At 39.6% G+C, this 18,179-nt stretch overlaps 1 protein-coding gene across 1 annotated transcript in view; it reads right to left on the reverse strand.

Moving 5' to 3' along the window:
- ITGB8 (integrin subunit beta 8) overlaps nt 1-17,212 on the reverse strand; it is an 82,035-nt gene extending 64,823 nt beyond the window's left edge. Inside the window, exon 1 of the mRNA XM_065883548.1 lies at nt 17,086-17,212. Coding sequence (XP_065739620.1) covers nt 17,086-17,212 — 127 coding nt within the window. The remainder of the gene's footprint in view (nt 1-17,085) is intronic.
- Nucleotides 17,213-18,179: the final 967 nt, after the last annotated feature.

Genomic DNA, 18,179 nt, shown 5'->3' on the forward strand with positions numbered 1-18,179 from the left:
GAGGTTCTGTCTCGGCATCAGGACACACTTGACCTAGACCTATATCCTGTCTAATTCCGGAGAAGTCAAAAGCCCTTGCAACACTAATGACCCAGACCACCCATCTCGGCCCCACATCACTATCTTGTTTTACATACTCACACAGTTCCCAAGCTCAGCTATCCCACCTGCATGATATCTTACATCTCCTCTGTCCCCATGGCAACTAGTACAATGCCAAATGTACTGAATAGGTGTTCAAACAATACCTTCTGATTTATTGATTGAATGATAACTGTGAGGCTTTTCTCAAATCTCAAAGTCTGAATGATGTACTTACTAAGATAGGAAAGTTTACAAATACATCTTTAAAAGGTTTTCGGAAGAAAGCATCAAACTATGAATGACCATGGATTTCACATACACTGTAGGCAACCAGGGTTTTACTATAACTGTTTCTCACCTTCTCATGGGCAGCACTGTTAGTATTATCAAACGATTTCTTGGGCTTCCCTGGTGGCGCTGTGGTTGAGAGTCCGCCTGCCAATGTAGGGGACACGGGTTCGTGCCCCGGTCTGGGAAGATCCCACATGCCGTGGAGCGGCTGGGCCCGTGAGCCATGGCTGCTGGGCCTGCGCTTCCGGAGCCTGTGCTCCGCAACGGGAGAGGCCACAAGAGTGAGAAGCCCGCGTACAGCAAAAAAAAAAAAGATTTCTTGAGTAGAAGGAAGAGAATGGACAGAGATTTGGTCAAAAGAGGAAAAGATTATCACCTGGGAACACAGCAGAAAATTCCACTTCTTAAGGAATTTGAAGTTATAATGATTTGGATGGCCTTCTTCCATTCATGAATTATTTGGTAATTGTTTAATACCTGCTATAATCATGGCATTGTGAAGGGTCTTAAGAATAGGTTACCTACCTTGTGAAGCTTATAGAGTTATAGCAAAAACTAACATATGACAGAACCTTAATAAGTGTGCTGTGAAAAGAACAGGCTAGGTGCTATGGCAGCAAACCATAGGAGGATGTTACCTAAAAGGCAGACTGGGAGGGTCAGTAAAAACTTCCTTGAGGAATTTGCCAGATCCTTTTATTACATAATTGCATCTCTATTCTGTCTTGTTCCCAAATATATACTGTCTGTTAGAAATCACACAGTATTGTTAAGTTGCTACAGGGGGTCAGCCCATTCAGCTGGATCAGTTAAAGTTGGCAAAACAGCAGCAACCCGTTCAGAAAAATGAAATCATTCCCCAACATACAACACCCCAGGTCTAATCTCTGAACCCTTCTGTTTTCTACTCAGCTTCCCCTTGGCCCTTATATCCCTTTTGTCTTCTGATACTTAACCACCCCATTCAAGTTCAACCTCTTTGCTTCTGCTAAAGACTCCCAAGCTGCCTTTTAAAATATGTAATCAAGTATGATTATTTTTGAATGGTAAATAGGAGCTGTTTCCTCACCATGACTGAGGCTCTTGAGTGCCTCTCTATCCTGTCAGACCCATTTTGCAGATCCACTGAGTGTGCAGAGATAGGTCAGTTTATCTACCCCTTCTTCCCTGGAAGATTCTATTCTATTCCCAAACAAATGACAACCTGACTCCAAACTCTGTTCCTAGGCTTCTGTGCTCTCACATGCATGTGTACCTGTGGCCATTGATTACTTGCCTCCTGAACAACCCTGAGACACCCAGATTCCCACCACACTTCACCTTTGCACACCAACAGTTGAAAAAGGAGATGAATGAAAGGTCTTTTTCAAAATATATTTTTAACATATAAATTAAGTTATATACATTATTGATAATGTCTTCTCAGATTCTAGAATTCCCTGCCAGTCTCCCAGTGTTCATGTGGTATCTCCTGTGATCTTTTGGATGGAGGGGGCCACTGTATATCTGGGCAATATCCAACAGCCTTCTTTGTATAACCAACTAATTCAGACTATCCTAGGCCACTTACTGTATAGCATCCTCAAAGCTTTGGAAAGGTGAGTTTGTGCTATTAAGGGTAAAGTTCTTGGGAACCCAAATTCCTCATAGGTAAGTCATATATAGGAGTGCCACTGTGCTGTAGAGGTAGGCTTCCAAATTTTAGGTAATTCCGTATTTCTTGGGATTTTTCTGGGTGTTTTAGTTCTCTGCTTGTCAGTAAAGACCCCTAGGAAATATCCTAAAGTGGATTGACCAGTTAGTAGGTCATCTGCCACTATGGCAGCTCCACAGAACTCGAAGGCCCAATTCCGGAGTACTCTGGAGCTTGAATTCTTTAACATAGAGCTAGAAGCATCTACAGGCTTACCTCATTTTATTGTGCTTCATCTTATTGCGCTCTGTAGTTATTGTGTTTTTGCAAACTGCATGTTTGTGATAACCCTGCATCAAGTGCATTTGTTCACTTCATGTCTCTGTGCAGCATTTTGGTAATTCTTACAATATTTCAAACTTTTTCATTATTATTATATTTGTTATGATCTGTGATCAGTGATCTTTGATGTTATTATTGTAATTGTTTTGGGGCACCACGAACCATGCCCATATAAGACAACAAACTTAATAAATATTAAGTGTGTTCTGACTCCTCCACTGACATGCTGTTCCTCCATCTCTCTCCCTCTCCTCGGGCCTCCCTATTCCTTGAGACACAACAGTACTGAAATTAGGCCAGTTAATAACCACGTGGTGGCCTCTAAGCAGCCAAGTGAAGGAAAAGTCCTGTGTCTCTCACTTTAAATCAAAAGCTAAAAATGATTAAACTTAGTGAGAAAGGCAGGTTGAAAGCTGAGACAGGCCAAAAGCTAGGCCTCGTGAGCCAAACAGTTAGCCAAGTTGTGAATGGAAAGGAAAAGTTCTTGAAGGAAATCAAACGTGCTGCTCCAGTGAACACACAAATGATAGGAAAGCAAAACAGCCTTACTGCTGATATGAAGAAAGTTTTAGTAGTCTGGATAGAAGATTAAACCAGCCACAATATTCCCTTAAGCCTAAACCCAATCCAGAGCAAGGCCCTAATTCTCTTCAGTTCTGTGAAGGTTGAGAGAAGTGAGAAGGCTGCAGAAGAAAAGTTTGAAGCTAGCAGAGGTTGGTTCATGAGGTTTAAGGGAAGACACAGTCTCCATAAAATAAAAGTACAAGGTGAAGCAGCAAGTGCTCATGTAGAAGCTGCAGATAATTATCCAGAAGATCTAGCTAAGATAATTAAAATAAAGGTGATTGCACCAAACAACACATTTTCAGTGTAGACTAAATAGCCTTATATTGAAAGAAGATGTCATCTAGGACTTTCATAGCTAGAGAGGAAGAGTCAATGCCTGGCTCCAAAGCTTCAGAGGGCAGGCTGACTCTCTTGTTAGGGGCTAATGCAGCTGGTAACTTTAACTTGAAGCCAGTGTTCATTTACCATTCGGAAAATCCTAGGGCCCTTAAGAATTATGCTAAATCTACTCTGCTTGTGCTCTATAAATGGAACAACAAAGCCTGGATGAGAGCATATCCGTTTATGACATGGTTTACTGAATATTTTAAGCCCACTTTCGAGACCAGCTACTCAGAAAAAAAGATTCTGTTCAAAATATTACTGCTCACTGACAATGCACCTCATCACCTAAGGGCTTTGATGGAGATGGACAAGATTAATTTGTTTTCACGCCTGCTAACAAAAGATCATTCTGCAGCCCCTGGATAAAGGAGTAAGTTTGACTTTTGAGTTTTATTTAAGAAGTACATTTCATAAGGCTATTGCTGCCATAGATAGTGATTCCTCTGAAAGATCTGGGCAAAGTCAATTGAAAACCTTCTGGAAAGGATTAACCATTCTAGATGCCATTGAGAACAGTTGTGATTCATGGGAAGAGGTCAAAATATCAATATTAACGGAAGTGTGGAAGAAGTTAATTCCAACCCTCATGAATCACTTCGAGAGATTCAAGACTTCAGTGGAGGAATAACTGCAGATGTGGTGGGAATAACAAGAAAATTAGAAGTGGAGCCTGAAGATGTGAGTGAATTGCTACAGTCTCATGATAAAACTTTAACAGATGAAGAGTTGCTTCTCACAGATGAGCAAAGAAAGTGGTTTCTTGAGGTGGAATCTACCCCTGGTGAAGATGCTGTGAAGATTGTTGAAATGACGACAAAGGACTTAGAATATTACATAAACTTAGTTGATAAAGCAGCAGCAGGGTTTGAGAGGATTGACTCCAGTTTTGAAAGAAGTTCTGCTGTGGGTAGATGTGATCAAACAGCATTGCATGCTACAGAGAAATCCTTTGGGAAAGGAAGAGTCCATCGATGCAGCAAACTTCATTGTTGTTTTATTTTAAGAAATTGCCAAAACCACCCCAACCTTCAGCAACCACCATCTTGATCAGTCAGCAGCCATCAATATCCAGGCAAGACCCTCCACAAGCAAAAAGATAATGACTCACTGAAGGCTCAGATGACAGCATTTTTCAGCAATAAAATATTTTTAATTAATGTATGTACATTATTTTTTTTAAATATAATGCTTTTGCATACGTAATGGTCTATAGTATAGTGTAAGCATAACTTCTATATGTACTGGGGAACAAAAAATTTCATGTGACTTGCTTTTGCAGTATTTGCTTTATTGCAGTGCTCTGGAATCAAACCCAAAATATCTCCAAGGTATGCCTGTATGTAATTTAGTAAAAGGGCCAAGAAAACCCAAGTTCTGTACATGGGCTTTTCGGTTTTAAAAAAATTAAACCCAAAGGAATTGATAGGTGCCCAGTGTAGGAGAAAAAACCCATGTCATCTGGGCAGTATTTGAGAAGTCTGTCCTGTGGGGAAGTGGGGTGTAACATCCAGTTATAGGTCTAACCGACCAAACATTTCTGCACTGCCAAGTAATTCAGTCAGAAGCAGCACTTGTCTTTTTTTAACTTCAAAATCAAACACATCTCTGAGAGGCAGGATTTGTCCAAAAAGCCCTGATATCTGACTTTTGATAATGCCCATAAGTTGATTTCTACCCCAGTAAGTCTACCACCAGATGATCCAGCCTGCAGTCTTATTCTCAGAGAGTAATGATTTCTGGCATCAATGCTATGCTGACCTGCAAGTAGCCAAGGGTCGGCCCTGGACATATATATTAACACACATGTGCTCCCTAACAGTGGGTGCTGGGCTTTATTCTCCAGCTGTGTCATGCTGTCTTCATTGGGGCACAGGTACCTATTCAGGACACCTCACCCCTTCTAACACTCCGTCTTAGTCCCATCAGATGTCACCAAGCATCGTGTGGCCGTGAAGTCTTCAAGAGGCATCAAACAAGTTATATCCTCTGAACTAAAGACTGGTACTAATAACATTTAATCTTTGTGTTTCCATTACCAACCTCAGGGGTTGGGCCCTGTGATTATATACATTGTCCTTCACCTTAGGGCCCTGTTTCTAGATGGTTGTGGTTGAAACACTCATCAAAAGGGACATTTTAAACCAAAATTCAGGATGCCTGAAACTGACTCCCTTCTTGAGTGTGTTTTTCAGTGTTATCATCTTCCAGATAAATTTTCTTGGAACTTGAGCCTCTTGTATCATTTCTCGAGGGTTTTCTTTTGCAAATTATGGTTCAGTTGTCTTCAATTCACCATATAAATCCAAACCAAATGCACAAAAGACAATAGAGTGATACCTTGGGAGGTATGCCTTGTACTAAGAAAGAGACCAGGTAGGTCATTTTTCAGCCAATAATTCAGTTCCGCTACAAGGAGTTCTTTGTTTCCAACTAGAACAGCGAGTTCTACAGCAATTTCTGCACACCCCAAAACTTTCCTGCATTCTTTGTTTTACTGCAATCAATGAATACCTTACACCATTAGGCGTAGACAGCCTGACCCCCAAGCCTGACTTGAGTAGGCAATTAAAAAAGACAATGCCTAGTCTGGCACTACGTAAGGTACTTCCTTAAGGTCCTGTAGAATTTTGAATTTTTCTTTTAATTATTTTCTTTGTTCGAACTCATAATATTCTAAAGCTCCTTCAGAGCATAGTAGTCATCCCTCATTCTATAAGATTGAAGATCTTTTCCCTACCTAGTACCTGCAACAGTTACTAGGGAATTATACTGAATATATGGCCCCCACTAAAATCAGGAAACATGCTTGTACCTTGGAAAATGTTTGTGGTTCAATTCCAAGGATAGGACCCTGTTACCATATGTATATTTGGAACAACAGTACCTCGACTGTGGCTGTATTTTACCATCGGCATATCAACTCTTTCAATCCTAGAAGGAGGCTGGGTCCAAAATATCAAAACATCCCTGACCAAAAGCTACTGCACACCTCACATACGTAATGAGAAATATTTGGCACGTTTCTTCAGAGCCGACATATTGCTAGTCTGCTATTCTCCTGTCTTCATTACCAGCCTTTCCCATTTCCAGTCTTTCCAAACTCAGTCTCTCTCATGGACTTTAGCTTGAATTAGCCTTTGGTTGCTACTCTCATTCCTCACTCTGTACTACCTGGGTGCTGTGATTTTTTTTGGGCAATTCTCCAGAGTAATCAAACTGTACCAGTACTGATCTAGAACGGCAACAGACTCTATCTTTGACAAATGTTAACAGTGGATTAAAACAACAAAAACACCTGGGAAAGAGTGTAACAACTCTCTTCAAAATAACTATAGTAATGATAGTTTGGCTCATTGATAAGGTCAGCATGAAAGATGACTTTTTAAGACTTCATATGCTTTTTTAAAATATGAACTTCTAGTACTTTGAATAACAGCATTCAAAATAAAAGTGTCTTCTAGAATCATCTTAAGAGTATATATCCAATAAGACCACTATAATTTAACACTGCAATTTTAATTTAATGATCTTATTCTTATTTCCTAATTTCCTAAAGTTAGAGAAGATAATTTTAATATATCTATTTAATATTAGTAGTTTCCTAGCAAGAATCGATCCTAGTACTTTTGTTGAAAGGTAGGACTGTTTTAATTAAATTATAAAATCCCAATGGAAATCATTTTGACTTTTATTACATTTCTCTTTCATATGTAAATTAGAGTGATTTACTTGCTGTAAAAACAGAAAAGAGGTCACATTAAGACTGATATTTTTAATACTCCAATAAAGATGTTAAAAAAAAAGAATTGTAGGAAAAGAAAAAAAAAAGACTGATATTTCAATTGGAAACTAGTCCTTTTAGTCCATAAAGGCAGTTTGGCAGTATTTTTTCCACACATTCATTTACTTATAGATATTAAATATGCCAGCTGAATAATTCAACCGAATTTGGCTAATTCATGTCAGTAAAATGTTCTTTTCTATGACATGTTTTAAACCAATAAGGGGAAATAAAAAGTAAAACTAAATTAAAAAATGTATACACTAGACTGTCTCTATGACACTGTTTTTCAGGAAAATAGAATTTAGTGTAATCTGTATACATCTCAGAGCTTTACCAAAAAGCACCTTGACATAAAGTAGTTCTCTTTATTCAGTGATCTATGGTGCATTCATTGTCTGTCACCCTCCCCCCTGTAATATTTAATGTACTAGACAAATCTGTCCCTAACTTTTTTTAGGGCGGGAGCAAGAATACAAATCGTTGCAGGCATAACAGGATTAAATATTTAACAGTTAAAATTCAGGCTAAGAAACTATCACGTAAAATAAGTTCTGTTTTCCTACCTTGATAAACACGCATTGATAGTGCCCTAGAAGGCTAGGTGTGAATTTAGAATTTCAGATTCTTAAGATTTCTGGTTGGGAACTTTGCAGTGTATGTTGTTCCTCCAGCCCTCAAGCTGCCCCTCTTCTCTCTCACTTCTAGGTTTATTCTGCAAAGCAAATAGCCTATCACTTACCTGCATGGATACTCCAGCCTGTATGCCCAAGCTCTATTTATTTCCCCTCTCCTCGGGCTTGGCATATGGGTGGCACAGTCTAAAGAAAGTAGGTTGGGGCTGCTTGGGCAGAGAATTCTAAAGATGATCTAGAAGGGAATTGAAGACTCTGGGCAGGCATGCGCCATGGATTCCTTGCCTGTGGAGAGGGCCAGAGCAAGGCCCTCCAAGGCCCGGGATAGAGACTCTGGAAGATACCCCTGGAAGATAGTCTGTTATGAGGTTGAGCATACAGAGTCAAACCCACGCAGGTCTGAATTCTGGTTCTATTACTTATTAGCTAAGAGATCTTGAAGAAGTTATTCAATGACTCTTTAACTAGTTTGATTACCTATAAAATGTGAATTATCAGAGTACATACCTCAGAGGGTTGTGGGCATTAAAGGATATATTTTCCTATCATATATACAGGAGTGTGTCTGGCATAGAGAAAATACCTTACAAATGTTAACTATTGTTATTCTTTTAACTCCAGAACAGTGTCTGACACAAAGCTATAGATGCTTTAAGAAAATCTGAGTGTATAATGACTAAATTGATTAGAATATCTTGTTTTTTCATTACTTTTTCTAGTATTTGGTTAAAATGACTACAAATTGCAGTTTGTATAATCTAAGTAGAAATCAATTTTAAAATACACACTGAGGGTAAAAGATCAGGATTACTTTTCATATTAATTAAAAACAATGGAAATAATTATCACAGAAATTTGAAAGCAAAACAGATTTGTAAAAAGTAGATTAAAAAACTAAGTCTCTATTGTGATCTTTGCTAAAGATTTGCCTATCAAGTCAAGAGACTGCTTTTTGGAGTGGACTGGGAATGCAGAAACAAATGTCCTTTCATGGTGTTAAACCTTTTATAGTAGAACTCACATTCAAAAGAAAACTGTATTTCTTAAAGTTCAAATTCTAGTGAGGATTAGAGCTGAATAGGGCTTATTTGCTTAGCTGCCCAATTTAAAACTGATCACTGTTATCCTCACCTCATTCACTGAGTAATTTACTTCAAATAATTTATTAGGGCCTATTGCATGCCAGGCATTGAAAATGCAGAATCAACAGGCACAGCTTCTCCTCTTAAGGTGGTCACAGGTTGATGTGGAGACAGGAGTTGAATGAGGAGCCAGAATGTTAGGCATGGGATGTTCTGGAAGGGCTTTGCCTACCATGCAGAGGAGCCTGAAGACGATGGAAGCCATGAAGATTCTGAGTAGGGAGGTAAAGTGTGGACAAAGGTTTGAAATAATGGAGACTGGTTAGGACACTCATAGATTTTGCCAAAAGATTTGCCTCATGGAATGAAGACTATTTCAGGCTTTCTCTACTCTAGTGGCGTTGTATTAAAAGGAGCAGACAGATTCGAGAAACCATTATGGACAGAGTTGATGCTAAAAAACAAAAATCTCCATTTTCCTTTAGTCATCTTACCTAGAATCACCCACTTATTTATCATCTTGTCACCCCTTCACTACCTTTCAACTCTTTTCTTCCTAGCCATAAGTGATAATTTGATGACCTTTAATAGCAAAGAGGAAAAAAACTCCTATTACTAACAGCTTAGAAATCCTAGTGTATCTTTTTGCTTCCCATTTTCAGGAAGGAACTAAACTACAGGAAAGATTGTGAAATGTCTGACGTGTACCATAGAAAGAAAAAAATTTAAGAAATTTAACGTTATCTTACTAGAATGACCTACTCTGATCATCCTGTATATAATAGTAGACTGTCCAGTCCTTCTCAGGTCAGTTCCCTCACTCTGCTTTATTTTTTCTTCTTTTTACCATATATATTCACACACACACACACACACACATATATATATACACATGTGTATGTATGATATATGTCACATGTGATAAATTGTATATCATATATATCATGCATATATACACATGTATATATACATGTATTTGTCTTCTTCAGTTAGAATGTAAGCATCATGAGAGCAGGGACTTTGTTTTGCTCTCTGCTGTATTCTTAGTGCTTAGATAGAGCCTTTGATGTCTCAACATTAAACTCTTTCCTGAAGAGTCACAATCTCTTGCACTCTTTGGATGGCACCCACGGAAAAGAGGGGTGAGAAGAAAGGGCCATTCTTCCATCAATGAGGTGATGACCAGAGAATAAACCATCAGCATTTACCTGTGCATATATGGAGTAGGCTTTAAAAGAAGCATGGCCCTTGGACGCTCAAAGAGATCTGGAAGTTTGCCATGAAGGAGGTGGGAACTCCAGATGTGTACATTGACACGAAGTTTAACAAAGCTGTCTGAGCCAAAGGAATAAGGAATGTCCTATACCGTATCCATATGTGGGAAACAAGGGTGAAGATTCACTAAACAAGCTCTATATGTTGATAACCTATAAATCTGTCACCACTTTCAGAAATCTATAGACAGTCCATATTGATGTGAACTAACCGCTGCTGTCAAATAGTTATAAAACTGAAATCATTCACACACACACACAGAGCAAAAACTTCTGCCTGAAGAAAGTACAGCAGTAGATGACTTGAGCCTGGCATATACTGGAAATGCCATGCTCTAAATGACCAATATTGGTAGACTACTGGCTATGGCTAATCACTGTAAATATTTAACAGCCGAAAAAACACTTACTTTGTAAAAATGCATGGAGAAAAAATAATATGAATATATTAAACAACATAGAATATCAAGCTATATAATAGAGTGGCTCCAAATGGCTAGGAATGCTTTGAGCCCTATGTTGATCAATGGTGTGATGCCTTGTATCATGATTTTGTCCCTTTGAACACTCTGACTGAACTGGTTACCAGCTACTTAGTAGCTCAATGTCTTTCTCTTTTCCTTTCTTTCTCATAACCACAAGTCAAACACATCTGTAACACATCGGAAATCCTGTGGGAGGCAGAGTTTCGCTCCAGTTTACGCCCGTAAGGCCACGTGTCTTCTCGCCCTTTCTTACTCCCATATGAAAACAACCACAGTGAGGTGTATATGAGGTTGAGAGTATTTGCCTCCACAGGAGGTATGTTTTCACCATGCCCTGATTCACAAATCTTTATCCTCCTCGCTGCAATTACTCCGTGAGGGTAACAGCATTACATGGCATAGCCCAGCAATCTCCAGGGAAGGAGGTCCAAACTCTGTTCCTAGGCTTCCGTGCTCTCACATGCATGTTACCTATGGCCATTGTTTCCTTGCCTCCTGGACAACCCTGAAACACCCAGATTTCCACCACAATTCACCTCGGCACACCAACAATTAAGAAAGGGGATGAATGACAGGCCTTTTTCCAAATATGCCATGGGCCTCCTCATGAAGGTCCTCTATCTGACAGTCACACTGAATGTATAACTTCAACATCTAGAAACTTTTTAAATCAAGTATGAGGCAGCATAACCGAGTTCAAATCCCATCTTTTCTACTTACTAGCTAGGTGATTTTCAGTGAGTTACTTATCTCCTCTGTGCTTCAGTTTCCTCATTTCTATAACAGGAATAACAATTCTACCTCTCTCATAGTGTTAGTATGAAGGTTAAATTAATGTGGTAAATCATCTATATCAGTGCATGGCACAGAGAGAGAGCTACCCAGTTGTTTGTGAAATTACATGAGCATTGCACTTTCTTTCCACTACATATAGAAGCCATACTTACATGACATCTTTAGGATACAACTGGAAAAGTTACATTTTTAGAGATTAGCAGTTAGGTCACCTACTTAAGAAGCTCAGTATTTAATTGTTCAATTTAATAAAATGCAATATGCATAAGCATAAAATATTTTTTCTATGGCTTCTTTTATAATCAATAAATAGCTTACAGAATACATTTCATATATAACTGGAGAAGATACATAGGGCCTCACAGTCCTCATGCTGGCAAAACTGCTCTAAATGTGTAGACTTGGGCTGCAACAGGGACTAGAGTTCTGAGGACCAAGAATGACTGAGCATAAACAATACAGGATTGGTTATGAGTGTTGTCAGGTCATTCAATGAACATATAAAAAGACTATTTCCTTATGTCACTTTGTTAAGGTAAGATTCAATAATATCAAAAATAACATAATTTTTATATAAGTTACTCATTGAGACCTATCACTGAGACCTATCAAACCAGTGAAAAGACATCATTTAAATGACTGAGAATGCTATACAACAGGCACTTTCAAAGAGGATGCTTTGAGCATCTTTGCTTAATAAGTACAAACAAGAGAAAGACTATATCACAAGGCAAACAGTTTATTACTTTTTAAGAAAACTGGATGGTCTCTGCATATCAGGCCCCATTTATTAAAGTTTAAAGAACTTTAGATAAAAACTGTACCCTCTGAGATCCATCTAGTGATCAATAGAATGGCCCTGGGGGAGAGGAGTGGTGAACAAAGTGAAAATTTAACATAAACTATACCTGGATAAATCTAATTTAGCGGTGGGGCAGAAAAGGCTGTTAAACAACACAGACCAGATTATCTCAAATACTTTATTTGCTTCAAGGAAGGTTCATTCAAAATGGAGTACAGGAAAATTGAAAAGGCAATATATTGTTGCTATATCATGTTATTTCTTATGTCTCATAAAAATATCAAATTGGACTGAAAACTGATTATCTTGTTAACTGTCTACATTAAATCCTATTCAATAGTGTCCCTTTCTCTTCTAAACTATATCCTCTGACTTCCCTTGTTTTATTAAAGTTACTAACTAATTTTGTTTTCAGTCCAATCAAGGCTTAATTAGCTTAATAGGTATATATATTCATGAATAAATAATATATCTTTAAGACTTAAACATACATTTAAAAAAATATCAGCTGGTTAATATTATTCTAAGATCTTTTTCTACCTGGTCAGTCCTCTTATTCTTCAGAGTGCTATATATGGCTCTACCACTTGAAGATATCCTATACTTAAAAAAAAAAAGTTATGGTATTAATTCAACTTTTATCAACTCTGAGTGGACGAAAGAAAATCACAGCAAAATCAGCTTTTTAGGCAATTGAGGTGGTGAACTGACCATGGAATGTGGGAGAAACAGAGAAATCAAGGGTGCTGCCAAAGTGTTATCCCAAACTACTGGAAGACTGACATCGCTTACTGAGATGAATAAGTGTGTGAAAGGAGCAAACCTGAGGGAGAAAATTGGAAGTTTGGTTTTGCCTATGTTAGGGTTAACTTTGCCTTTAGACATACAGTGGAGATGTTGAATAGGCAGTTTGCTAGACCCTCTGGAGATGAGATGAGAGGGCAGGACTGGAGCTGTCAGCATAGAAATGGTATTTAATACCCAAGACCTGATCAGTCCACCTGAGACCCAGTATATATCTAGAAGAGAACATCTGAGGGCTGAATTCTGGGCCACTCCTATATTTGGAGGTTGGGACATGAGAAAGAACCAACATCAGGGATGGAGAAGGAGCTTAAACCAAGAGAATGTGGGTCCAGGAAGCCAAGGAAAGAAGTGTTTCAAAGGTGGGAGTGATCAACAGTGTCAACTCGCTGACAGATGGTAGTTCAAGAAGGATGAAGACTATGAACTGACCATCGGATTGACAATAGGAAGGTCACTGATCTTAACAGAGTGGTGTAACTTCAGGGATGGTAAAGAAATCCTGAGCAATGGATTAAAAGAGAAGGTGAGGAGAATTGGAGACAGTAAATATGGACAACTCTTTCAAGAATTTTTGCTACAAAGGAGACAGAAATAGAAGATGAGAGCTATTACAGCATGTATGGATATGCATATGCTGTAAATGATCTAGTAGAGAGGAGAAAACTGATGATGCAAGAGACAGGGGAACATTCCTTAAAACTGAAACTCAAACAAGGTATACTTGCTGTGATTCCACTGGAATAAAGTAATTACATTTGTCTGTATTTTTTCTTTTTCATATGCATGCATACTTTTTAAAGAATATTTTTAATGGAGCTATATAATAGAACCACTGAGAAGCAAATACTTGAAACTGTCCTTGCCTTTGCTTGCCTCCCTCACTTCCGCATTCCTCCCTTTAAAGATAGTGGACGTTCTTGTGGCCCTAAATTTTAGCTAAAAAAATTCGTGTTATGGGAATTAATGAAGCGTGCTTCTCCTCCAGTAGTATTTTGATTTACTGATATATTTTAGGACAAAATGACATGAGACATTTGCTTCAAAATAGTCTTGTTGGGGGAAGGAAATGAAATGCGTGGGGGAAGACATGAAAGAAGTTGGGCTTCAGTTGATAGTTGATGAAGCTGGGTGATGGGTCTGTGGTGATTCCTTACACCATTCTTTCTTCTTCTTTGTGTGTTTGAAAATGTCCGTAATATAAAGTTAAAAATTAGAAGAAACATAGTGTCAGTACCATGCTTAATCCAAAGAAATCCATTAAATGGTGAAATTTTTGATAATTTGGTAACAGGTGAAAGAACTGTTCAGGGGCACAGGAATTTTTATGTCATTTTTCAAATCATATCACCTACTTTGCTGGTATGATTTGAAAATATACAGCACAAACATAGCCTTTTCATATACAGTACAAGCTTTTTTATTGGAAAGTATCTCAGTTGCTTTAAGATAGAATTAATTTTTATGCTTATTGTGCAAATAATTTGGAAAACTGGATTTTTAAAAATGAAGTGTTGGTTCTCTTAAATATCCTCTCACTTTAGGTAAGCATAAAGAATTCTGAAACTTATTCTATAAAACATGTTCTGAGGTAATATACTACACTTATAAAACAATGCTAATCCAGTTGATTGTTATGTAAAAGAATAAATAGTTGATTATGCACAGAAGGTGAAATTTCAGTGCAATAGTTACCACTTTCTGAAAAGAAATGGTAGTTTCTGAAATTTGTCACTCTTATATTGCTATATAAAAATTTAGGTTAAAAAGATGTTTAGCCTTTCAAAACTAGCAAATGTAGAAACAGCAGTGTTAATACATTAGCTCTTCAAATATTAACCATAAGGTATTCTCTAGTGTTTTCCAGTTACTCATTAACCATTTTATAGTGTTATTGTTTCTCTGATCGTCGGTAATTTCCACCAAGGAAAGTTGAAAAACAAACTCCAATAATTTTTTTTCTAGATCAGAATAATGTTCAGATTTTATTAATAACATCCCCCTTTCTCACTATATATTCATTATTAAAAGTCCACTGTGTATTTGGGACCTGTAAATTCTACTTCAAAAATTAAACCCAAACTTGTGCCGTTTATGGTTTCTTTTGTTTGGCTTTATTGCCCTCAACATTTCCTTGGTGTAAACTACTGAGCAAGGGAACAAGATTTCCTTTGTAAGTGATACCTAAATTCCTATTCTGCTTTAAGCATCTAATTTGTACTGTGAAGACATATAATTTGAGACTTGTAGCTATATCACAAAAGTACAACAGTTTACGCTGATCTCTAATTTTCTGAGTTGTACTGGCTATAATTTAAATTTTTTGCATGTTTTTAACTGCAGTGCAAACCAGTATACATCAGAAATCTTTGTATATTGACAGAGACTAGGAAAAGGATGCCTTGTTCTGATTTCAGATAAGCATTCCCTTTTCACAACTGCAGGTGCAAGAGAGCTCATTCATAATATTTGCTTCAAATCAGCTACAGTCACTGGATGGAAATACAATGCTATTACACGAGAACTTGACTAATCTTTACAAACACAATGAATATGTTTTAAAAACTCACAATTACTAGCAAAATCTGGGGGCAAGTAGCACTTTTTCTTTTGCCTAAGTATTGGGAACAAAATATACTGTGTTGACACAAGTTTTGGTCATCTTACTAGTGTATGTGCATATGTATGTATTTACTAAATCCAGAAAAATACTTTGTCACTTATTGACACAGGATGGAGTTATGCTCAGTGGTGTCACTTAACCGATAATTGATAATGTTACTTTTTCCTTTGCCTTAAGTTTCACTTATTTTGAAATCAACTTATAAGCCAAAAAAAGAGCCACAAGATAAAAATTAACTCTAACTGCTCTCATTTCACACAGTTGGATAAATCTTCTTTGGAAACAAATATTAGACAGCTGTGTATGCAACCAATAAGTGAAGCTAGCATGTTTCCATTATAAACCCTTATTTATAAGGTTATGACTTGATGGTTTTAATTAGGTTCAGGCAGAAATTTGGCTCATCAATTCAAAGCATAGGAGAACATTTTAGTATACAGAACAATTACAACTCTCCTTCAATAGGAGAGGCCAGAGAAAGGCTCTAATAGAATTTAAGTCTCAATGACCAAACACAGATAAAGTAAACATGTTCCAAAAAGTATGGCAATAATCATTGCATTGGCAAAAATAAATATTTGGCCTACATTTAATACCAATAAGAACTCATCCTAAATTCATGATTATTATTATCACTTACTTTATGTCTTACTGTTTGCTAACAATCCAGTACTGCCACCTTAAATTTGCATCTAATTCACAAGTGCCAAAGCACCTTTTCATACACTATTTGACTTGAGCTTCTCTTTGTGATTTGTAAAATGAGGGGACAATATCCTATATAAAGAAGTATCCTCTCCAAATCAGGTAGTTCTGACAAAATGTCTTGCCTGGACTGAAAGTTGTCAATCCTGCTCTCGGGTTCTGTCTCAGGGTCTCGGTCTCAAGGATTGATCTCACTGAGGGATCAGTTAGCTAGGAATTGTTTCTTGAGCTGAAAAAACAGTGACTTAAAGCAAGAATATTCTTCATATATGTTTAAGTCGTTCAAGCTGAGCACTATGGTAGAGGAAACTTGTGTGCAGCTATCCTTTTCTTTCATGGACTCAAAAACAGAACGCTCACTCTCATTATACCAATTTGTCCTCAGGCTTGAATCAAATGCAAGCTAGGGGTTAGTGGACCCACATACTAGAAAGATAGGGAGCATCTTCAAGGATGCCTTCAAGGAGGATGCCTTCAAGGACGGGGCAGAACCCCTAAACGGGCTTCTGTAAATACGGCCCACCACCCTCCCAAACTTCCATGCTATTACTGCCTCCCTCAGCAACACACAGGGTCTCCTCAGGTAATCAGTTATTCCTGTCCCTCTAGGGAGGAAACGCTTGACACCTGGCCTCCCTCGGGCCACCTGCAATGGAGAACGGCGCCACACACCCACCCTTCTGAAGTTCTCTGCAGATGGAGGCTGTCACCGGGCCGCTTACCTGGCCGGGATGCTCTTCGTGACAGCCCAAGACCTTTGAGGAAGGGAAGAAAACAAAAGAAAACAAAACAACTTACCACTTTGGCCCAGTCCAAGAACAACTGAAAACACCCAGGCCGCCCGGAGGAATGGGGCAGGACCTGGCCTGCAGTTTTGCAGGCAGACTAATGTGGCAGTAAAAAAAGCCAGGGCCGAGCGGCACATAATGCAAAGCAGCCCGCACTGCACCGCGCCCGCCGCCTGGCTGCTAACCGGATGCGCGCTCGCGCTACCGGGCGCGAAGTGCCAAGTGTTGCTAGGATGTTTCCAGCAGGCCCGGCAGGCGGACCCCGCGGCTCGGAGCAAACGATGCAGGTACGGCGGCCTGGGCACAGCTCGGCATTTCAGGGCCCCCGCGGCCCTCCCAGCTCCGCACGGCCGGTCCCGCGATCTCCGCGAGAAGCACCTCCTCTGACGGCCAAAGGCCCGGGGCGGCGACGCGAGCAAAGGCTCCGCAGCCCGCTCTGGGACAAAGAAAAGAGCTTTTGTCTCTCTCCTGCCGATGGGGCTTCTGCTGCATAAATCAGCTTAGCGAAGAGCCAAACACAATCAAACCCAAACAAAGCCCGAAGCTGGGGGGAAAAACCAGCCTAATGTACATTCAGTGGGTGATGCTGCTTCTGTGGGAGGGGACGCTGGCGAGGCCGAAGGGGAAAAAGTCGATGGCGCATCAGTGAGGTCGAGCTTCTTCCACAGGTGGGCAGGGAAGCCAACTTCACTTAATTGCAACTTTGCAGCCTCGTCAGCTGAGCAGCGAGCAAAGTCGAAGAGGCAGCGTCCTGGTTGGCGAGGGAGGAAGCTTGATGTGCCAGCAGCAGGGGGAGGCGGCCCCGGAGCGCCCTAGAAGCCCCCGCCGGCGCCCGCGGACACCGAGTGAGGCATCGCAGCTCCCTGCTTGACCGGGAGTGGAGCGCACGGCCGCGAGCGCAGGAGGAGAGGTCCCCCAGGGGTGCAGGAGCCTGGCTTCACGGGGGCGAGTGCTTCGTGCCCTCGTCCTTTTGGCTCCAGTGTGCTGCTCAGGCGTCCCGCCGTCCAGAGCCGGGACAGCTGTCGCGCTCTGGGATGCACCCCGGAGAGGATGAGAAGGAGGCGAGGCTGGCGAGGGGCGGGGGAGGAATGGTCCTGCCCCGGC

The sequence above is a fragment of the Phocoena phocoena genome, chromosome 9, assembly GCF_963924675.1.
Source record: "Phocoena phocoena chromosome 9, mPhoPho1.1, whole genome shotgun sequence".
Classification (NCBI taxonomy): Eukaryota; Metazoa; Chordata; class Mammalia; order Artiodactyla; family Phocoenidae; genus Phocoena; species Phocoena phocoena.